The 24,622-nt window shown below is 36.2% G+C and overlaps 2 protein-coding genes across 4 annotated transcripts; both read left to right on the top strand.

The window, feature by feature from the left end:
* Window positions 6,180–9,322, top strand: LOC104757590 (protein ABHD17B-like). 2 transcript variants are annotated; one of them, XM_010480340.2, is made up of 5 exons: window positions 6,180–6,662; window positions 7,440–7,471; window positions 7,729–7,965; window positions 8,391–8,438; window positions 8,537–9,322. In XM_010480340.2, the coding sequence occupies exons 1-5, from the start codon at window positions 6,584–6,586 to the stop codon at window positions 9,143–9,145; spliced, it is 1,005 nt and encodes a 334-aa protein (XP_010478642.1). In that variant the 5' UTR covers window positions 6,180–6,583; the 3' UTR covers window positions 9,146–9,322. The 2 variants fall into 2 exon arrangements, with proteins under 2 accessions (XP_010478642.1, XP_010478641.1); XM_010480339.2 differs by having other exon boundaries at window positions 6,181–6,662; window positions 7,440–7,476.
* Window positions 14,575–20,140, top strand: LOC104757589 (putative cellulose synthase-like protein D6). Of its 2 annotated transcripts, XM_010480338.2 has the most exons (5): window positions 14,575–14,835; window positions 14,976–15,386; window positions 15,500–16,331; window positions 16,421–17,756; window positions 19,552–20,140. In XM_010480338.2, exons 2-5 carry the CDS (start codon window positions 15,019–15,021, stop codon window positions 19,962–19,964), a joined length of 2,949 nt encoding a protein of 982 aa, XP_010478640.1. In that variant the 5' UTR covers window positions 14,575–14,835; window positions 14,976–15,018; the 3' UTR covers window positions 19,965–20,140. The 2 variants fall into 2 exon arrangements, with proteins under 2 accessions (XP_010478640.1, XP_010478639.1); XM_010480337.2 differs by lacking the exon at window positions 19,552–20,140 and having other exon boundaries at window positions 16,421–18,345.

Genomic DNA, 24,622 nt, shown 5'->3' with positions numbered 1-24,622 from the left:
CTAAGTAAATATAATGACTGTTGGAAATAATTATAGGTAACAAAAAAAATCAACATATCATAAAATGACATGAGGGCGTGAAAAATTTGAGAAAATATGCAAAAAAAAACAATTCGCATCACCAAAAGAATGAATAACATTTGTATGTTAAGAGTGGGGAAAAACATGTAGCACAAACAAATAAAAGCACATTAAAAACAAGATAGTCTTAAACCAAAAGATGCCACTTTCATCTTCGATTGAACCTAACATTATGGTTTCATCCAGGGCTGGACATTCGGGTAACCCGTTCGAGTTCGGCTATTACCCATTCGGGTTTGGGTAAATGGGTTTAGAAACATAGAATTTATTGGATATTTTTAGATATATGGGTTCAGTTCGGTTCGGTTTAAGTACTATCGGGTTCGGATTGGGTTGAATTACAAATTTTAGAACCCGATTAGCACCCGAACTACCGGGTACCAGAATTTTTTTTTTAAAAATGAATTAAATTTAAATAAATTTAGCTAAATTTTGACTTATGTGACAAATTATTTTAGATATTTTAATTATTTTTGATATTTAGCTATAAAACTAAACGAAAATATTCAAAATTATAATCATAATTTTGGGTAATTCCATCATATTAATGCTAAATATTATAAATAAGTTTTTTTTTTGTCAACCATTGGGCCACAACTGGCCGGTCCATTGGCCAAATTCCCACATTCGTAGGAAGCGGGATATTATAAATATGTTTATATGTTCAGGTTTGATGGGTACCCAAACGGATACCGGGTATTATCCGACCCTAACCCGAACCCACGGGTATTAGAAAATAGAACCCAATAGAATTTTATAGGCAAACCCGTACCCAATCCAAACTCGGTATTTCGGGTCGGGTTTCAGGTTGGGTATTTGGGTATGGTTTTTATGCCCAGGACTTTCATCATATAAATTCTATCAATCGAGACCTCCCGTCATCTATCTATACTTTTAAAAGGGAAGCATTTTTAATAAAGAGATATAAAGTTTGAAATTATTACAATGAAATACTACTCAAATTGGAATAAGGATAAATATAATTTTTGGAGCCAAACAGATTGATATTTAAGTGACTATTTACAAATAAAAATCAGAAACCAAAAAAATGGTAACAATATATTTGTTTGTATATGCCATTAAATCTAAACAAATCTATCCAAATAATTAGGTACTACACTTAAAAGCAAATATCATCTACCCACGTAATTAGCACATCATATAGCCAAAATAAAATTTGTAAACAAAAAAATTATAGTAACAAGATATTTGTATGTATATGACATTAAATCTAAACAAATCTACCCACATAATTAGATTCTACACTTGGAAAGCTAACATAATCTACACGATTTCAAAATAATATAATTTACAAAATCTTGGCAACTTACCAAATCGTGATAAACGATATGATTAACTGTTAAAAACTAGGGTATATTCTTAAAAAGTTCCTTACTAATATAAATACGAGAGACGTAACGAACGTCATCTCTACTACTACAAACCATATATACGGTTCCAATCGTTCCAAAATAACCAAAAATGGCTAACATCAAGCCTTTTAAGACCATTTAGAAGATACAAGTCAAGATTGTACAATTGTTGGGGGCATTATACGACTTTCTTAGGAGAAACTTTGGAAATGATATTCGCTGATATTGATGTGATCAGTGTATTTTAATAATAGTATAGATTATATTTGTTTCCAGCTAACTAAGCTATGGGAAAAAACTGGACTACTAATCATGCATTTAAGATGTCTCTAACAAACACCAAAGTCATTATCAGATGATTGGTATTTGGATCTGAAAAGCTTTAAAAGCATCGCTAGCATAGAATTCCAGAACCTGATCAAATCTATCTATATAAGACGAACCTCATAAGAATTCCAGAACCTGATCCAATTAGAAAAGTAAAAAAAATGTAATTAACATACCCTGGAATAGAATAACACACGAGTGTTGTACTCACTAGATTCTGTAAATTCTTGATCAACTTGGATGTTGTTTGATGGTTTTATTGGACTTCATGATGACCTTGTGGTCGAAGATGATTAAAGAAATTGCCGACAAATATTATTACTTTTTGTTACTGTTTTAATCGGAGAGTCGGATTATATTAGAAAAGGTGAAGTTTTGTTGTCCTCTCGAGTTAAAATTATTGGCCTTGGCCAGGGAATTTGGTAATTGGACTTTACTTGGTTAAACATATTTGTTAGGCCGTAAGTGTAAAGGCTGAGTTAATTTCAAAAAAAAAAAAGTTGAATAATCCAAACTACAAACATAACCCCTCTCTAATTAACAATATGTTTTACTACTATCCTATAAAAATACTTTCAAAAAATCCTTTCAACAAAAAAAAAAATCATTTCTATTAACAACAACATAACTATATGTTACAATAAATCAAATATCACTTATGAAAACAATCCCGCACGTATGTGCGGGTCCGTATCTAGTGATAATTAAGGCCAAACACAAGATTCAAAAACTAAATATCCAAACAAGAAAACATAACGATAAGAAATAATATACTGCATACCTAAAAACATATGTACTTAAGCAACTCCAATGGTGCTTCAAATCTTGCTCCAAACTCTATATTTTGTGTAAAACCATCTCCAATGGTGCTCTATATCTTGTTTCAAAAATAGAAAATGAATAGTGTTACTTTAAATTTGGAGAATACTATTCATTTCTCTATTTTTGAAGCTAAACTTTTTAATTTACAAAGTACTCCTCCAATTTTGATATCTTATATAATGAATTTCTATTATAACATATATATTTATTGAAAACCATAGTTATTAAACTATTTTAAAATTTAGTAACAATAACATATGTTAAATTAGAAAATACAATGTCATAACAAATGATAAACTAAAAATACATAATTAGCATCAAATACTAGCACAATTAGCATCGAATAACAATAACATATATTCTATTTATGTTTTGTAATAAAAAATTATTTTAATAACATCATCACAATTTTATTAGATATTTATTTAAAATAAACTAAGTGGGCTAAATTGGTAAATTTAAAATTATATGACTATAGTAGAAGTTAAAATAAATCATCTAATAAAATATATTTGAATTAACTATTTTAAAGTAAAAAATATAGCAAACTATTGGAGTAAACATTTGCTCTATTTTTATTTTTAAAGCAAAAAATAGATCAAACCATTGGAAATGGTCTTACTTACCGAATTTCTCGAAGTTTGTTATCATACGAGTATTAACAGTTTCTTGATGTTTGTTATCTAAGTAAGAATTTTGTTTTTTTTTTCTAAAAATTGATAATTCTGCAAAATCATTCACAAATGCTGATTTCACTTTAGCAAAATGGTGTCTAAAAAATATACATGAAAATGTAAAATACTAATTAATTTTAAGTCAATTGAAACTACTTAGTATTTGTGGTTTTCATATATGAGGATTTTCATATGCTCTTGTTTTTACATTTCTTGGATTTCTTGGATTCATTGATTTCTCTTTTATATTACTATAATAAGAAAGACAAAAAACATGCAATTATTGCATGTGTCTGGACGATAGGTGAACAATGAAAGGTCCCGTTACATGCTTCTCATCAAATAACATTAATAAATGTGGGTCTGTCACAATGTATTTATATCAAACTACAAAAATACATAACATAAGTTTTAAAGTAATCCCCAAGATTGCTTAAGGTTGTTTGATAGAGAAAGTAGTTCGTAATCGAATGTCTCTCTTTGACTAATTAGTGACACCATAAACTTGAACGCTTGCTTTGGAGATGGTTTAGGGCAAGAAACTTGTGATAATGGCTCTATTTTCCGTATTCATTATCTTCGTTCCTAAAGTTTTAATTTATTTTAAATTCTCTAATTTGCAAGAAAAATGAGAAATAATATTACTAAACACAATAATATATTGGATGTCCAAAAAAAAACGAAGTATCTATTATGTTCAAACAATATTGCTGCAAAAAAAATATATATATATATATATATACGATTATTCGATTTTTTCTGTTAAGTTTTGAAAGTTTCAAATATAATTCAAAAGTGACATATTTTTGTTCTAAATAATTATTTTCTTATTTTTTTCACAATTGTTTTTATGAAAAAACATATATATTTTTCTACATAACATGTTAAATTTTTACTAGTGAAATAATTACATAATCGTATTCGAAAACACAATTCCGTTAACATACATGATACATGTTACCAATCTAATCAAAGCTGCTATATTTCTAGAATTTTGATTTTCAAAGGAAGTTCAATTTATGATGAAATAAGGTTTTTTTTAACAACAAATAGAATCAGCTCAAACGAGTCAATTTGGGGGAAACGAGTTCACAAACAAAATATGCTGCGGAGACAGTTGCGCTTGATGAAATAAGGTTATTACCCAAAAAAATCAACAAAAAATTGCAAGAGAAATGTCAAATAATATTACTAAACAAAATAGTATATTGGGTGTCCAAAAACGAAGTTAATATAATGTTCAAACAATATTGCCCCAAAAATATAAAAAGTGCAGGCATAAGTCGAGAAAGCAATAAGTCCGTTGCTACGTTTTGCCCAATTTATACAACACTAAATTTTAACCCACGTTACACTGCGTGTATATAATTTTTATTATTAAATATATTTTATGTTGTATTTGTTTGTTAAATATTGGATGTTTTATAAATAGAGAAATAACTAAATTTTTTTCAGCCATTTGTGCTACTAAATGTTTATATTAATTTTTTAACTCTCAATACATTTCATGACCATTTGTTTGTTATATTTAGTTTGTTTTGTTTAGTATTTGAGATTTTATTTTAATTTTTAATTATTATAACGAAAATAAGAGATTTAAATATGTAATAAGTAATTTATACGCTGTTATTAAGTCATATTTTTCTTAATAATTTAATTATTTTACACAATCTTAGTTAAATCAACTTGATTTTATATGTCAAATATTCTAATATGTGTAGAGTTGATAAATAATAAAATGAGGATTTAATCCCTGTTAGCACAAATTTAATAATATTTTATTAATTCCAACATGTCCTCTTTATAATCCATATACTATATAACCATATTATATACTATTTTACACCTTTTTAATTTTACATATTCGTAATATTTTAATTTTTTTATTAATTTTATATATATTAATAATAATTTTTAAATAAATGCGAATCGAAATTCTTCCTACGTTAAGAATCAAAGCTCATAGCTCATAGCAATGGGAATCAAATTATTGTTTTCTTTGTTTGCAAAGGATTCAAAGATAAAATATTTTTAAAACACAATAGAATGTGTGGTTAAATATATCATAGTTTCTGTTTTCATATTGATTGCTGTAATATTTTTAGTTGGAATGGAATATAAAATATTTAGGAAACAAAATCTGACGTAATGCTATTTTTGGAAAATTTTTAGGGATTAACTTTATAAATAATTTTTTAAATAAATATAAATAAAAGGGTAAAAACCAAAATGTACTTCAAAAATATATATATAGATTGTTTCTATTTCCATATTGATTGCTGTAATATTTTTAGTTGGAATGGAATATAAAATATTTAGGAAACAAAATCGGACGTAATACTATTTTTGGAAATTTTATAGGGATTAACTTTATAAATAAAATTTTAAATAAGTATAAATAAAATGGTAAAAACCAAAATATACTTCAAAAAATATATATATAGATATAAAAATCCCTAAATATAACAATTAGCAAACAATTTTTTTTGATGTTTTAGGGTTAGGCTTATACAATGGAACATATGGACTATTGTTCCCAAATTTTCATGAGATGGCGTATTTTTCAGGATTAGCAAACAAAAAAATTCATTGATATTGTTTTTTTTTGCCTTTCTTATAAAAAAGAATTTGGAAAAATTAATGAAGAGAAAAACAATTACTTGTAAAAGAAATAGAAACGAAGAAGAAACAGTAAAGACAGAGCACTAAACCAATTACCTAGGAAACGCACGTTCACTCTCACACGCTTTTACTCACACACTCACACATCTCTCTCTCTCTCTCCTTCTTCCTCTGTACTCTGTCACACACAAACACACAAAACCAGAGCCTCTCTCTCTCTCTCTCTCTCTCTCTCTGCTTCTCTTTAATCTCTCTGTTAATCTTCTTCTTGTAGTACTTTCATTTTCATATCTTTACTCTTTTTTTCCCCCATCTCTCTATCTCTCTTGAGTCTCTGTGTAGTCTCTCCCCTCCTCTGTTTTTTTCTTTTCTATCTCTCTAGCGGCGGACTGATGCACACATCTTTGTACTCTCCGCCGTAACGAACTCACCTAATGGGGTGCATGTTCTCTCACCTCGCCGCTAAATTCGCTTTTTTCCCACCTTCTCCTCCAACCTACCACCTCACCAAAACCCCCGACGGCAAACTCTCCGCCGTATCCTCCGTTTCCTCCTCCTCCTCCACTTTTCCCTCGGCCGGAGACCCATCTCTCGACGTGAAAGTGGTGAAGACAAGACGCGGCAACAAAGTCACAGCTTTTTACCTGAGAAACCCTAACGCAAGACTTACGCTTCTCTATTCCCATGGGAATGCCGCAGATTTGGGACAACTCTTCGATCTCTTCGTCCAACTTAAAGTCAATCTCCGAGTCAACCTCATGGGGTCTCTCTCTCTCTCTCTCTTTCTCTGATGTTCATACTCTTCATACGTCGTCGTTTCGTGTTTACCTATTATCTTACTTGATAAGTAATTTGCTTATTGAGATTTCTTTTGATGCTTATTAGGTTTGTTAATCGACAGTTTTATCAATAACTATGATTAAATTAGGCATATTTTGCTAACCGAATGTAGTAATTAAGCATAGTTTTTCCTAGATTTTTGTTGTTTTTTTTTTCCTTTGATTTTTTTTTTTTAAAATATTTGTTACTACAAAATTGTTCTTTTTTTTTTTTGGGTTAAAGTTTCACATTTTTTTAACTCCATGAATATTTTTATGTCTTTACGTTTCTTGAGAAAGCTCACGCTTTTGGGAAATGGGTTCTTGTCTTGTCTCGTTGCCCAAAAAGCTCAGATTTGGTGATATTTCCGACAAATTTTCTTTTTCCTTTTTATGTGTATAAATTTTGCATTGTTTTAGTAAAAATGTTTGGTGTTTTGCTTTTTTTGTTTTATTTAGTGTCGTTTTAATTTTCTTGAATTTGTCCCTTTGGTTTTACTTTGAAAATTCAGTTCGAAATTTCTCACCTACCCACCATCAATTTGTGTATTTACTCTTCGATAACGTCGGATTCAAATAGGTTGGTGATAATAATATAAGGTGTAAGTGTAACCTTTCATTTTAGTAATCAATAGTATAGGTCAGTCAATTTATGACACTTCATTTATTAATGGTTTTGAGTTTTGATTTTGATTTTTGTTATCTTTGTTTTAAATTTTCAGGTATGATTATTCAGGCTATGGAGCTTCTACCGGTAAGGTGTGTCAATGCGTCTCCTCTACTAAATAGATTGAATCTCAATAACAATTTTAATCGAACATGTAACCTAGAAATCTTCTTAGGTTGAAATCCTCTTAGGTTATTGGACTTTTCTGTATCAGTCTCATACAGCCTAGAAATGCTCTGTATCGATCCATAGATTAATCTTCTGCATTATTTTGAGTTTTTTTTTTTTAGTTTGCTCGGTTTGAAAATGTTCTCTGAGATGTGGTTTATAATTTTTGTTTGCAGCCGAGTGAGTACGATACATATGCGGATATAGAGGCGGTTTACGAGTGTCTGCAGACGGATTATGGGGTTGGGCAAGAAGATTTGATCTTGTATGGTCAATCAGTTGGCAGTGGACCGACGTTGCACCTTGCCTCTAAGCTTCCACGGCTTAGAGGTGTGGTTCTTCATAGCGGCATCCTCTCTGGTCTTCGTGTTCTATGTCATGTCAAGTTCAAGTTTTGCTGTGACATTTATTCGGTAAAGATCCCCTCTGCTTTTTACTATTTGTTCTGCCCATTCATGGGCATAGAGTTGCTGGTTTAGGAAGTGCGAATGAGCAAACCGTGCAAAACTAGTCGATAGTCTGATATTTTACATGAACAACTTCCATGTATTGATGAAAGTTTAGTTAGCACAGGAAATGAGCTATTTGAAAATTAACCCTGTTGACAAAGTGGCTGTGGCTAATTTGGAAGTTAACCGGTTTAGAATTGGATATGGCCAATGTGGAAGCTAATTGATTAAGAAGTAGCTATAGCTAATTTGGAAGCTAACCGATCTAGAAGTAGATATGGCTAATTTGGAAAGCTCACTGATTTAGAAGTGGCTATAGAAAGTTTAGAAGCTAACCGGTCATGGGGTTCTAATACTATCCTCTTACTGATTTTGTTGTTTAATTGCAGAACGTAAGCAAGATAAAGAAGGTGAAATGCCCGGTTCTTGTCATACACGTAAGCATAATCTGTTTCATGTCTGTATCTTCAGCCTCAGCCTGAACCCGATTTATATCCGTAAAACTTAACTGATCTTACTATCTATTGTTACGCAGGGAACGGAGGACGATGTGGTGAATTGGTTACACGGAAACAGGCTTTGGAAAATGGCGAAGGAACCATATGAACCGCTTTGGATTAAAGGTGGTGGACATTGCAACCTCGAGATCTATCCGGACTACATTAGACATCTCTACCGGTTTATACAAGACATGGAGAATACAAACACTAAGTCTCGTCTCGAGAAGATTTGGCAAGAAATCCGTAGGCGAGATGAATCCACAGGATGTTGTAGTTCCGGACTGTGCAGACCTAGCTGCAGCTGTCCCAAACCTCGATGTCCGAAACCCAGCTGCAGTTGTGGTTGCGGTTGTCTCAAGTGTTCGTGTCCGTCTTTTAAGGGATGTTTCTCTTGCTGCAAGAAACCGAGCTGTGCAAGTAGTTGTTGCTGTCCTAAGTTCAAATGCAGCTGTTTTGGAAAGCCAAAATGTCCAAAATGCTCTTGTTGGAAATGTTTAAAATGCCCCGACTCTGAGTGTTGTCGGAGTTGTTGTTGCTTTGCCGGTTGTTTTAGCTGGCTGTGTTGCTGCGGCGGGGGGAGGAGGAAGAAGGAGGGGGAGAGAGAGAGTAGAGGGACTACTACGGTGGCTAAGAGTGAAGGGTAATATTGATATTTCGATATTTTTGTATAGATATTGTTGAAAAGATTCGGTAAAACATTAGGAGAGATTCATGGGAAGAGAGACTCAGATTTGAGGTGAAAAGTTAATTTATCATTCCGAGGGAACAAAATATATGAAAAAAAAAAATAGAAATATGAAATCTTGAATCTTGGAACCAAATCAAGTTTGATGTTGCTCATATTAAGCTTATTTTGTTAAATTATCGAATCCCTTTTTAAATGGTTTATGCAAATGGTTTAAGTCTATCTCTGACTCTCAGCTTCAACTGCTAAATTGGGCTGTTGTACCAAGATTCTATAGTTCGCTTCGCCCTATATCAAAGTAAGTAAGACAATGCACTTCATCAATGAAACCATGCTTTTAGTTTTAACCAACCATGATTGAATTACATTGGAAGAATTCTAACTTCTAAGCCTTGTCAATTTTCAATCAAAATGGTGAATCTTCCAACTACTTCAGCACAATAAAATAGTTAAAAATGTCTCACACTAATGGAAGGAAACCAATAATACTGTACATCTTGAACTCATCCGTATGGTCCACCAGGTTGTATATGGAAATACTTGGAATCCATGATATCTATGATTCTAATTCGTACTTTTCTGGTATATATTTAGGATGCTTACCCGTAAGCAGTCGTTATAATGTTGTATTAGTCAGATATGTACATTACGTGAAACAATTGTACAATGGAAGAACTAGTTAGAAGCTATCTCGAGAAAGTTCATGCGAACAGCACTTCACATTTTTTTTTTGATTAATTAAAAGAAAAAACAAGTTTTGTCAAAATGCATACTTAATTAAAGCCCTTATCCATATTACGTGCAAGATTTGTTTCGTTCTTATTAGCTTGTTTGGTATGTATGACCCATTACAAGTTATAATACTTAGACATAAAATAAAGGGAACAAAAAAAAAAAAACACAAAAAAAAATGAAAAGGTAGTTCAAACGATGATTCAAGTAATGGTTTGGGATGATCAGCATACTAATCTTTTGACTCGTTAAAACTTGAATGTTCTAACTCGTTGAGAAATATACAAATACGACTGTATATAATTTCAACAGAAGAAACATACAAACTGTTTATAATGTCAAAGTCAAACCTGCATACACATATTCTTTTCGAGAATGAGTATGAATTGTGAAATATTAACATTAGATGACGTCCGTTTATGAAGTGCTTCTACCATACCAAGTACTTTTCACTTTTCTGATTTAAAAAATATATTGAAAAATTAATGGGAAGTTTAACAAAATAAACAGTCAAACTTTTAAGGATTGATGCGTGATCTGTTATATTAATTGAGTACTAAATCTATTTATATAGTTTTTTTTTTTAATTTACATAGAAAATGTATACATTACAAACTTTTTGACGATAAGTTATTTCCGATTCCGACAATTAAAATAGTACAAGGGAAATCAAGTTGAAGGTGAGGAAATTGTATAACAGAGGATTAAGTATAATCTAAATTTAATTAATTATGGGCTATGGGACCTAATCCGTTAATAAGTTCAATGAATTTTTGTTTAAAACCTTCTTAAAAAGGGACATTACTTTGGTCCCGACTCTTGAGTCCTGAGTAGATGGATTCATTGGATAGTCAAATGATATTTTGACTAACATTTTACATTTTTTTTTAAATCTATACAATTTCAATTTGATCTAGAGTTAAATCAATAACCCAAAGCACACTCAACCACGATCAAGTGGTGTCGTCGTAGCACTTCAGGGTCGAATCCACAGAGACCAAACGATACACTATGAAATTATATAGACCGAGTATAGCTAAAGCAAAGAGGAAGTTTGTTTTGCAAGTAACAGAATTAAAACAGAAAATAAATAAGAGTTTGTAAATTTAAGAGAAAGTATTGGGCGCAGGGAATCAATCAAGGGTTATGATCACGAAATTGGGTGATGGATTAGGATAGCTTTAGGAACCGCTCTTGAACTCTAATCTCAAATATAAAACTAACCTACTGTCGCAGCATTAGTTTTCTATGCAAGGAATTGAATGAATCCTAAACCGTCGTTTGAATCTAAACAATCCTAGCAAGCAATAAGTTCAAGTTTGATTTGTTCACAAGGTGCCCCAACTTCAACTGTCGTTGGCTGAGGATCACCTTGCTCACCTATGTTCTTTCAAGTAATTCAACAACACTTTTGATGCCTAGATGAATTAAACCTAAGATCATAAACTAGGTAGCTAATCTAGTTTAAGCAATAAGAACAACAATAGATGAAGAACACAAGAGATCAATCCCAAATCTAACAACCTAAATCAATAAATCATAAAACCCCCTTTTGAAACCCGAAACCCAACAGAGAGACTACTCAGACATCGAACAGAAACAATCACAAATCAAATATGAAGAAAACATGTTTGAATTGCGAAAAGAGATAATAGGGTTCAGAATTCTTCTCCAAAAGGTTAGAAAGGATTAGAGATCTTCTCCCAGGCTTACAAGTGCTCAAAAACGGCGTAGAGTAAAAATTATCTTTCTAGGGGTCGAGCCCCGTGGTTAAATAGTAAAATAAATCCCTAAAAAGTCGGTTTAAACCAGAAAAGGAAAGATTGCGTCGGGGACGGAGACTGGTCGATCCCAAAAGGATCAGTCGATCCAGAATGAATTTCTGCTCTTACTTCATCTGCCTTCTAGCTCGATCAGACTTCAACCAATTAAGCTCCAGATGCATATTTCCATCCCCAAAACGCTCAGATTCCTTCCAAAGTCACCTAGAACCTGTAAAGACTCACACAAGACTAAAAAGACTCTAAAAGCACATTTGGACCTAAGAAAAGACTCAAAACAATCCGAAAAACTATAGTTAAAACCCTATAAAATGCAGACACATCACTTTTCCATCCAAAAAAAAATCTACATTCATTTAACAACAAAGAAACATGGTGTTTTTTTTTTGTGTGCAAAGGAAACAATTTTATTGGGTGAGAGTTTTGCGTTGTAAATATAGAGTGGGGATGTTCATGATGGCTCTTGGGTTGTTCCGATGGGTACTTGGTCTTCTACTTGGTGGAGTGTGTGAGTGGGCCTCAGAGAGGTTGTCTCGTTGGGACTAGGATGGGTGCCAGGGGATGGCAGCTCGATTTGGTTCTGCTTGGATAGATGGTTTGGGACGTACATCAGACGGTAGTTCCAGTACCGGAAGATGAGCTGTATAAGAGAACAGAGGAGTATTGGGTAGAGGGCGTGGGTTGGAATATGTCGCAACTTGAACAGTATCTTCCAGTGGGTATACGGTTACAACTTTATTCGATGGTGCTTAAGGGATTTCTAGGGAGGAAGGACAGTTTGTCTTGGTTGGGTACCTCTAATGGAGGATTCACGATGAGTTCGACATACTCTGTGCTGAGCGAGGACGTAGTGCCAAGACCGTGTATGTCACAGTTTTATGCTCGGATTTGGAAAGTGGTGGTGCCGGAACGAGTTCGATTGTTCTTATGGCTGGTTAGTCAACAAGTCCTAATAACGAATGTGGAGCGGGTACAAAGACATATGGGTGAGAGTGCGGTGTGTCAAATTTGTAACGGAGCTATGGAGTAGATTTTACATGTGTTACGGGACTGTCCTGCAATGCACGGGTGTGGTTAAGGCTGGGTCCGAGAAGTAAACAGCCGGAGTTCTTTGCTAAGTCGCTGCTTGAATGGTTATTTAGTAATTTGCGAGAGCGACTAATTGCTGGTGGGTCTTCCTGGTCGACTCTGTTTAGTGTTGCAGCTTGGTGGGAATGGAAATGGAGGTGTGAAAATGTGTTTCGTGAGTATCGTATGTGCCGGGATAAGGTGAGATTCTTGAGAAAGCTCGCTGTCGAAGTCACAAAAGCTCATCATCTGGGTGCAGGACGACAGGTTCATGCGGGTACGGTTGAACAACTGATTAGTTGGAAAAAACCAACGGTTGGTTGGTTTAAGGTCTCGACGGCGTCATGGGGAAATCCAGGTTTGGCTACGACCGGTGGGGTTATTTGAGATTAGAGGAGAGAGTGGGTGTGCGGTTTTTCTATGAACATTGGCATTTGTTCGGCTCTGATGGCGGAATTGTGGGGAATGTACTATGGGCTGGTTATAGCGTGGGAGCGTGGGATAAGACGAGTTGAGCTGGAGGTGGATTCAGAGTTGGTGGTAAGTTTTCTTCGGGCAGGGATAAGCTAGGCTCATCTATTGTCATTCCTGGTTCAGTTGTGCCATGGCTTTATCGCAAGAGTCTGGTTAGTCCGGGTTACACACGTGTATAAGGAAACTAATTGTCTGACAGATGGATTAGCGAACTATGCGTTTTCATTAGATTTGGGTTTTCTCTTTTTGGATTCTTGTCCTGACCCTGTCCGAACAATTTTGTTGGATGATGGAAATGGGGCTGCTTTGCCACGCAATGTTCGAGTGTAATTTTAGTTTCTGTTAAATAAATCGGGGGAGGTTTTCTCCCCCCCTCTCTCCTACGAAAAAAAAACAATTTTATTTATTTATTTTAGTTAATCTAAGATTACAATTTCACAATCTTGTGTATCTCTTACAATAAGTGATTGATTAGTAATGGAAAATTAAGGAAAATCAAGGAAAATCAAACGTTTCCTTACATAGTCCTAATTAGGGCTGGGCAAAATAACCGATAACCAAATAACCGACCGAAACCGAACCGAAAAAAACCAAACCGAACCGAACCGAAATTCTTCAAATACCCGAATGGTTAGTAAAAATCTATATCCAAACTAACTGAAACCGAACCGAACCGAACCGACAATTAAATGGTTAACCGAAATATCCGAAAACCTAGAAGATATCAAATATTATATACTTAATATTATGCAAAACTATAAAATAAACTTAAAATATAAATTATTTCTAGATTCAAAACAATTAAATATTTTAAATAATCAATATATGTAAATGTTATTATTTTGAATTTACAAAGTTAAATACTATTTTGTAAAATTGAATCCATATTTTTCCCTTTTTTGTATTTTTGTTATTGTATATTTGGTTAATTTTGGTTATATTCGGTTAGTTTTGGTTATATTTGGTTTATTTGGTTAATGTTAATATAATTTATGTTAGTTATGGTTATTTATTTAAATAACCAAACCGAAACCGAACCGAAAGAAACCGAACCGAACCGAACCGAAATTTCAAAAATATCCAAATGGTTACTATATTACTATATCCAAAATAACCGAAACCGAATACAACCGAACCGAAACCGAATGGTTAACCGAATGTCCAGGCCTAGTCCTAATCTTTTCCCTTTCTGAGTCAGCGCGTGGACGAGGTCAATGCATGAATCAGCAACAGCACCAGTCATAAAATACCAAAACTACCCTTCATAATGACTCGAATTCCCCGTTTCTACCACCCACTTTGGTGTACACACTTCTTCGTCTCTTGGTGAAAGCAGCATTAATAGCTGTGTTCAACACATTTTAATTTTATTACTCCTTAATTTAAATAAAATTCGCTAATTTAAGGTAACAAAATCTCTTCTTATTTGTTACCATTTAATATGGATTCTGTACAAAAACTTTCTGTTTCTTGATGATATATTTCAGAGATTTTGCCTTAATGGTAATTGAAAAAAAAAAAGAACAGAGAAGAAGTATCCTTTTTTTTTTTTTTGAAAAATCTCATCAGTGATTCTGATTTTGTATCGAAAAGGGTAAGAGTTTCTTAATTCTCAATTTAATTTTCTCCACAGATCTTTTTCATTAAAAAAATCGAATACTTTGATTCTCCAAATAAATCTTTATTTCTCACTCAGTGCCGTTTTTTTTTTTTGGCTCCGTCGCATTTTTCCAGATTCCGGCGACGGCAGGATTAGATTGTGCTCATATATCAAACGATGTCCGGAGAATCTCCTTTAAGACATCCCAGAATCAGCCACGTGTCAAACTCCGGCAGCGATTTCGGAAGCAAGGAAGATTACACCAGTTACATCGTCCAGGTCCCTCCGACGCCGGACAACAACCCGGCGTCTCTTTCAATCGTTCTCCGTGACATCGATCCAAATCCGGCGACGGTTCCGACCGCTCCGGGAGACACCGATTCCGGTTCATCTTGCAAAGACGACGAACCGGATCAAACCGATCTGAGAAACAGTGAAGAAGAAGAAGAAGAAGATGAAGAAGAAGAGGATACCTTGCTTTACAAGATATCGCATCCTTTAACTCGTATCGTTAAAATCTCTCCGCTCATCATCGCTCTTTATCGGTACTAATATTATCTCTCTCTGCACGTGTCAGTTACAAACACTTTGATGTCACACTTTTCAGGATGTGTTGTGATTTTGTTTATATTTTTTTTTTTTTTTATTATTATTACAGGACTCTAATAGTTGTTCGAGTTGTATCTCTTGGTCTGTTTCTCACCTGGAGAATCAGAAACCCAAACAACAAAGCAATATGGTTATGGTTACTCTCTGTAATCTGCGAAATCTGGTTTGCTTTCTCTTGGTTACTCGACCAAATACCTAAGTTGTTCCCTGTGAACCACGGAACCGATATCGAAGCCTTAAAGGAGACATTCGAACCGTCATCAGAGCCCGATAAACCGACCGAGAAATCGGATCTTCCGGGTATTGATGTGTTTGTCTCAACGGCTGATGCAGAGAAAGAGCCTCCACTAGTTACAGCCAACACAATCCTATCCATTTTATCCGTTGACTATCCTGTTCAGAAGCTCTCTTGTTATCTCTCAGATGATGGAGGATCGCTTCTTACCTTTGAAGCAATGGCTGAAGCGGCTAGCTTTGCGAAAACATGGGTGCCGTTTTGTAGGAAACATAACATCGAGCCGAGGAATCCGGAGAGTTACTTTGGTTTGAAGAGGGATCCTTATAAGGGAATGGTGAGGCATGATTTTGTTAGAGATCGACGGTACGTTAAACGAGGCTACGAGGAGTTTAAGGTTCGGGTTAACGCGCTGTCTCATTCCATTAGAAGGAGATCGGATGCGTTTAATAGCAAAGAAGAGATTAAAGCTTTAGAGAAATGGAAGCATTGGAAGATTAGAGTTGAAGAGGACCAATTCAAGGAGCCAAGGCCTGCTTTAGTAGCTCCTAAAGCTACTTGGATGAGCGATGGAACTCACTGGCCAGGTACTTGGGCTGTCCCTTGTCCGCACCATTCCAGAGGTGATCACGCTAGTGTCATACAGGTAAATAAAACGCATGGTTTGAGATCTGTTTGATATATAGCGTTTGAGTTTTGACTCATTGAGAATGGTGATTTTTGTTTTGCTTGTAGGTATTACTTGATCCTCCAGGAGACAAAACAGTTATGGGGAGAGGTGGTGAAGGGCGCACACTTGATTTTGAAGGGATAGACATTCGTTTGCCGATGCTTGTTTACGTGAGCCGCGAGAAACGACCTGGCTATGACCATAACAAGAAGGCAGGAGCTATGAATGCTTTGGTACGAGCCTCGGCTATAATGTCTAATGGACCGTTCATCTTGAACTTGGACTGTGACCATTATGTCTACAACTCTAAAGCATTTAGAAATGGGATCTGTTTCATGATGGACCATGATGGTGACCGCGTTTGCTATGTTCAGTTTCCGCAGAGGTTTGAAGGAATCGATCCTTCTGACCGCTATGCTAACAAAAATACTGTTTTCTTTGACATTAATCTACGGGCTCTCGATGGGATCCAAGGTCCAATGTATGTTGGGACAGGATGCCTCTTCCGTCGAACAGCGCTTTACGGTTTTGACCCGCCTGATGTTTTTGTGGCGTACGAAGAACCATCTGGTTGTTACGACTGCTGTTTCCCGCGGATCAAGAAACGCAGGCCCGCAACCGTAGCTTCTGAACCAGAGCACTACATTGACGTCGAGGACGAAGATCAGAGTTTGATTCCAAAGCAATTCGGTAGCTCGAGTATGCTCGTGAGTTCAGTTAAGGTCGCGGAGTTTCAAGGTAGGCCACTAGCTTCGGTTCACTCGAGCAGACGCGGGCGTCCTCCTGGTTCTTTAACCGGAAGCCGTGAACCGCTTGATGTTGCGATGGTAAACGAGGCGGTTAACGTGATCTCTTGTTGGTACGAGGACAAAACAGAATGGGGAATCAATGTCGGATGGATCTACGGATCAGTAACCGAAGATGTGGTGACAGGTTTTCGAATGCACGAAAAAGGATGGAGATCATTCTATTGTGTAACGGAGCCAGACGCATTCCGCGGAACCGCACCTATAAACCTAACTGACCGGCTCCACCAGGTTCTCCGTTGGGCCACTGGTTCAGTCGAGATCTTCTTCTCCCGAAACAACGCTATCTTCGCGGGTCGAAAACTCAAATTTTTCCAGAGAATATCTTACCTCAACGTTGGAATATACCCATTCACAAGCATTTTCATCTTAACCTATTGCTTCCTCCCGCCGTTATCTCTCTTCTCTGGTCACTTCGTTGTTGAAACATTCACCGGATCATTCCTCGTTTATCTTTTGATAATCACATTGTCTCTCTGTGGATTAGCTGTTCTTGAAGTCAAGTGGTCAGGTATCTCTTTAGAAGAATGGTGGAGAAACGAACAGTTCTGGTTAATAGGCGGCACTAGCGCACATTTAGTCGCGGTGCTTCAAGGTATACTCAAAGTCATAGCCGGAATCGAAATCTCATTCACCTTGACTTCAAAATCTTCAACAGGAGGAGATGAAGAAGAGGATGATTTCGCTGATCTTTATCTCTTTAAATGGACTGCTCTGATGATTCTTCCTTTGACTATCATAATCTTGAACATCGTAGCGATACTCTTCGCGGTTTGTAGGACTGTTTTCAGTGAGAGACCACAGTGGAGTAATCTTCTTGGTGGGACTTTCTTTGCTGCTTGGGTGTTGCTTCATATGTATCCGTTTGCGAAAGGTTTGATGGGAAGAGGAGGAAGAACACCGACAATTGTGTATGTTTGGTCAGGACTTATCGCTATTTGCTTGTCTCTTCTCTATATTACTATCAAGAATTCGGACATTGATGGAGGATGGTTTCTGGTGACTTAGATGCATCCCCATAGATAGGAGAATGTAAATATATGTTATAGTGCTGCCGGTTGGGAACTGAAAACAGCAGAGTGGTGATATAAGTCACACAGCATACATTTATTTTTTAAAACAGATCATTCCATTGTGGTTTCTTTTATGTTGGTTTTGGATGGTTTAATCCTTTAAGATTGTCTTGGCTGGTTTTATTATATGTTTTGTGATTTTAGCTATGTTTGTCCCTATAAACTTTAATTCACTATTTAGATCTCATGGCAAAGAACATAAACCTAGAAATACATAAAAATTGCATAATCATAAATATGAAAAAGAGATGAATGTTTTAGCTTCAAGTTGAAAAAGAAGCAATAGCAAAATGTAAACAGAACTCAAGTTGAAAGAATAACAAAAACTGGAGAATTTACTCAAAGAGAAGTGTAAAAACGGCTCTCGCCTCTTGTCTATCGAAAATAGGGTTAAGAGGGGGTATTTATAAAGAAATAAGTTGACCTAGCCACGTCAGCAGGTTTTCGAAGGTCTACAAGATGTGGAACTCTAGCTCCACTTCGGGTGCATGATCGGATAAGTGATCGGGTGGTTCCATTCTTCAATCCGGATGTACGTTCACTAAAACAAGGATAACTCTTGAACCGAACCTCCGATTAGCCTGACGTCACCACCATGAGAAAGCTAACTCGATTTCCGATATCTTTGATGAAACACTCAGAAGCTGAATCCCAATAGAATCGAGTTTATCTTTGAGGGTCTCTTCATGAACTAGACCAGGTGCTCTTTGGTAATGGTCGGGTGGTATGGTCAGCTGCCTCCATTTTCCTTCTTGATGTTTCAAATCCTCTTGTGTAAACCTCATAAATGGCACCAGGTCCTTCCTTGTGATAGCTGCAAACTGTGAATCCTTCTTTTTGCTATTTTTAAGCTCCAAAGTACTTGTTTTCATCCAAAATGCAACAATGCAGCAATGCAACACCCTAAAATACCTAAATGCAAATATCTAAGGCTAAGGACCTAAAAATGCTAAGGTTAGGCTATATACAATGCAAAACATGAATAAAAAGATGTCTAAGAAAGTGTAAAATAGTGAGTTATCACGCCTTATGTCAAAACTTATACTTATTTGCTAGTTTGTTTTGATGTTAGGTCAGAAAAATTTAAGTTTGTTGATGCAGAATGGTTTTGTAATTGCTCTAGTACTAGTTTGATAAACTATAAGGGTAAATTAGGTGTTCATCATCAGAACTTTTCCAATGAGTTTAGTATGTGGGTTCTAGAGGATATGGAGAAACATGAATGGTCAACATATGACTACACTTTGCTCGTGAATAAAGACATAGATATTGATCTTGCTGGGGCGACTGCTGCAGGTGAGNTCGCGGTGCTTCAAGGTATACTCAAAGTCATAGCCGGAATCGAAATCTCATTCACCTTGACTTCAAAATCTTCAACAGGAGGAGATGAAGAAGAGGATGATTTCGCTGATCTTTATCTCTTTAAATGGACTGCTCTGATGATTCTTCCTTTGACTATCATAATCTTGAACATCGTAGCGATACTTTTCGCGGTTTGTAGGACTGTTTTCAGTGAGAGACCACAGTGGAGTAATCTTCTTGGTGGGACTTTCTTTGCTGCTTGGGTGTTGCTTCATATGTATCCGTTTGCGAAAGGTTTGATGGGAAGAGGAGGAAGAACACCGACAATTGTGTATGTTTGGTCAGGACTTATCGCTATTTGCTTGTCTCTTCTCTATATTACTATCAAGAATTCGGACATTGATGGAGGATGGTTTCTGGTGACTTAGATGCATCCCCATAGATAGGAGAATGTAAATATATGTTATAGTGCTGCCGGTTGGGAACTGAAAACAGCAGAGTGGTGATATAAGTCACACAGCATACATTTATTTTTTAAAACAGATCATTCCATTGTGGTTTCTTTTATGTTGGTTTTGGATGGTTTAATCCTTTAAGATTGTCTTGGCTGGTTTTATTATATGTTTTGTGATTTTAGCTATGTTTGTCCCTATAAACTTTAATTCACTATTTAGATCTCATGGCAAAGAACATAAACCTAGAAATACATAAAAATTGCATAATCATAAATATGAAAAAGAGATGAATGTTTTAGCTTCAAGTTGAAAAAGAAGCAATAGCAAAATGTAAACAGAACTCAAGTTGAAAGAATAACAAAAACTGGAGAATTTACTCAAAGAGAAGTGTAAAAACGGCTCTCGCCTCTTGTCTATCGAAAATAGGGTTAAGAGGGGGTATTTATAAAGAAATAAGTTGACCTAGCCACGTCAGCAGGTTTTCGAAGGTCTACAAGATGTGGAACTCTAGCTCCACTTCGGGTGCATGATCGGATAAGTGATCGGGTGGTTCCATTCTTCAATCCGGATGTACGTTCACTAAAACAAGGATAACTCTTGAACCGAACCTCCGATTAGCCTGACGTCACCACCATGAGAAAGCTAACTCGATTTCCGATATCTTTGATGAAACACTCAGAAGCTGAATCCCAATAGAATCGAGTTTATCTTTGAGGGTCTCTTCATGAACTAGACCAGGTGCTCTTTGGTAATGGTCGGGTGGTATGGTCAGCTGCCTCCATTTTCCTTCTTGATGTTTCAAATCCTCTTGTGTAAACCTCATAAATGGCACCAGGTCCTTCCTTGTGATAGCTGCAAACTGTGAATCCTTCTTTTTGCTATTTTTAAGCTCCAAAGTACTTGTTTTCATCCAAAATGCAACAATGCAGCAATGCAACACCCTAAAATACCTAAATGCAAATATCTAAGGCTAAGGACCTAAAAATGCTAAGGTTAGGCTATATACAATGCAAAACATGAATAAAAAGATGTCTAAGAAAGTGTAAAATAGTGAGTTATCACGCCTTATGTCAAAACTTATACTTATTTGCTAGTTTGTTTTGATGTTAGGTCAGAAAAATTTAAGTTTGTTGATGCAGAATGGTTTTGTAATTGCTCTAGTACTAGTTTGATAAACTATAAGGGTAAATTAGGTGTTCATCATCAGAACTTTTCCAATGAGTTTAGTATGTGGGTTCTAGAGGATATGGAGAAACATGAATGGTCAACATATGACTACACTTTGCTCGTGAATAAAGACATAGATATTGATCTTGCTGGGGCGACTGCTGCAGGTGAGATTGTATTTTCAAGCTTGAAATTTATGTGTGAACCCTTTTATGTTTTCTACTACAATCCCGAAAGGAACACTCTCCGAAGTGTTGAAATCCAAGGTTTTGGAGCTACGCCCGAAGTGTTTTACCGTGATTGCATTCTTCACACCTTTGTAGATTATGTAGAGGACCTTAGTGTTAACGATGCAAAGCAACTCAGTTCAAGCATCTATGCTCCATCTGCGAAGAACAAGCGTAGCCTAAATAACCGTCACGGAAAGGCCAAAACCACAACATCAGGAAGAAGTAAGAGAAAGGGACAAAAGGGATAAGTGGTATGATTACAGTGTGAGGAGAAATCAGATACACCGAGAGAGAAGAAATGAAAGAGACAATTGGGAAGATGAAGAAAGGAGATGAGACAGAGAGGCAATGAAAGAAGGAGTAGGTGAAAGCAATGAGGCATGACATGTAATCTGTGTTCTATGAGTCTATGAGTTTATCTCTTTAGACGTCAGTGCGAATCGAAATCTAGCTTTGATAATGTAATGAATATATTACAAAACGCTTTGCAGAGAATCATATACACAATCATATTTACAAATTTTTATTCTGGCTAAAAAATTCATAATCATAAGCTTCAAATAACTGTGTATATATAGATTAAAAATGATTTTCTATAACACACATTGGTTAAAGCCACTAATTGATCTTAGTTTCCGGGTCCAAAGCCCTGCATAACTCAACAGAGCAAAACTCGCACTGTCTTCTCTATTGGATGCATCACAATTGCGAGGGAAGCTTTAACGACCTGCTATGGGTAACCTAGCGGTACGAGTCGCGGTACGTATGCAGTACTAGCCACGGACGGAGAGCAGAACATTCACGGCGGATGATGGCACTGTTCATAGTGAGCATCAGTCTAGTTGGACCATGGTTATCCGAATGTGGAAATGGAGAGTTCGAAACGACTGAAGTGACAATAGTGAACATATGTTTGAATTGAAGAAACAAATCCCAAGTTTACAGTGATTGATGATGCAGGCATGTTTAGTCGACCCTATAATTTTGGGAAAGCTCAAGGCGGTTTAGTCGACCCTATAAATAGGTTGATAACCCTAAGCTCTCGAGAGAGCACCGCATAAAAATCCTCCAACCTAGTCCATCAATAGTTTACGGTTCTAACATCGGATAGTAATGGTGTTTGATCTGTCCCAGTAGAGATGGGGATCAGATTCGCGAATAGAACAAGAGAAAGCCGAGAGTTAGCACCTTGGGTCGAAACCGAAGGTGAGTGCGTGAATGTGGCCAAGTTCTTTGGTCGATCTCTTGACCGATGGTTTATTTAGTCTTGATTGCTTGCTTGTCTTGGTTAATGTTTTTATTGCAATAAATGGATGGTTGGTCTAAACGATTTGGACAACTATCCTATGGGTTATATGACATGCATGACTTGATTGGATTAGACCTATGTCGGATTGAGATTATTGAAATTAACCTAGTGAGACGGGATGACCGCTCCACTAAGAAAACTTGTTTGCTTACGCCTCCTTTTATGGTCGGAGGAAAAGAAAGGTCCGAGGATCTAGATTTAAGTGGCTGACCAGCTCGCGTGACGAAGGCAAAGAAGGGAGAGGATGGTGGCTTTGGGTAGTTTTGCTTTCAGTCTAGTATTTTAAACGATGTAATAGCCTATTTGCATGACTCTCGTTGTGCTAGAACCTCATATAGAATTTGGATGCATGTTTACGTTTAATTTGACTCGTTTTTACTTAACGGCTGGCGCGTATTGTTGAATGAACGAAATAAAAATCAATAGGCCCTAAGTTTAATATCAGAAAAATACATGTTGGTATGGAATTTTATGGTCCGGGTCTTACAGAAGCCCTCGCTCATAGTGCGTTCCTTGGTGAGAGGTATGAGACCTACTCCGTTGAGCGACCGATAGTAGTTTGATAACACTCTGATTTACATGTTTTTAGCATCCTTTTTTGTCCATATTTTGCATTGTTCATACCTCTAACTTAGCATTTTTAGACCATTTACTGTAGGAATCAAGTTTTAGAGCATTTAGGGTGTTGCATTTATGCATTTGCATATATTGGATGAAAACAGGTGCTAAAGAGCCAAAATGGGGAAAAACAAGGACAATTCGAGCATGTACCCGAAGGAGCCATCGAGCTACAAGAACAAGTCCGAACCCCAACACGATCGAAGAGGATCCAAGAGCGCGAAGAGCAACCCGAAGATCCACCCGAGGAGTTACCCGACTCAAGCCTCGTGTACCCCATCGAGTAGACCATCGGGCAGGTCTGGGAAGCTAGGTCAAATGGGTTTCCATATATAAACCCCCTCTTTCCCTAGCTCGCAAACGAGCACGCCGCAGACCCTCAAACCAGAGAGCGAGAGCTTCTGTGAGAGAACTGAGCGACTCAACATTTTTTTCTTGTTTTTGTACTTTTATTTTGTAGTTTTTCATAGATCTTTTATCCCTACTCTTTTCTACTCTACTCTATCTTTTTAATAATGTCATTTTCGTTTATTTCTATGGCTTTATCATTCGTTTCTATGTCCGAGTAGTGTAGCAAAGTTTCTAGGGATGGGATAGATGATTAGGTGTTCTTGATCGGTTAGGATGCTTTAGTTGATTGTTATGATAGATAAATTTCCTTCTAGGTTGATGTTCTTAATGCGGTCAACAGACCGACAGGTTGAGATTAGATCTAGGGCGTTTACAATGCTACAGGCCGAAAGGAGTAGATAAAATGCTTGATTAGGTCAATGCTAGAGGTATACTTAACTTTGAGTGACAAAATCAGATAAGTCTAAGTATACTGACAAAAATGAATTGTTCTTAATGCCTGCTTGTTCATATTGCTAGTGCGACAGTGTGGTAGTATGTTCAAGGTTGATTGTTACTAGTGCGACAGTGTGGTGACAAGGTTTTAGAGGTTCATTGTCTAGGAAATAATTGCTTGAGGCATGTAAGGCATCCGTATTGGTCTAGAACACTTAGGATTCGATTACCCCCATCCTTAGGAACTTTCGTATTTCATTTCTTGCATTTTCCTTACTTACTCGACCACTTACCCGATCAGGTACACGATAACCTGCATCGAGTAATACCTCGAGCTGTTCATAGTTCACTTGCATACTCGATCACCCCACTCGATCCTGTACTCGATTGCTTGCATCGAGTGCTTAGGTCGTGTGGTTTACTTGTCTATATTCTTTTACTCTGTTTATATTAGGACTGTTAGAACCAAACCCCCTATTGCTTGGCTTGACTTGCTTGATTCTGATTGCATCCTATCTGCT

This window comes from Camelina sativa, chromosome 17 (assembly GCF_000633955.1).
Source record: "Camelina sativa cultivar DH55 chromosome 17, Cs, whole genome shotgun sequence".
Lineage (NCBI taxonomy): Eukaryota > Viridiplantae > Streptophyta > Magnoliopsida > Brassicales > Brassicaceae > Camelina > Camelina sativa.
The sequence above is the reverse complement of the archived record's forward strand: the minus strand, read 5'-3'. Positions and strand labels throughout refer to the sequence as shown.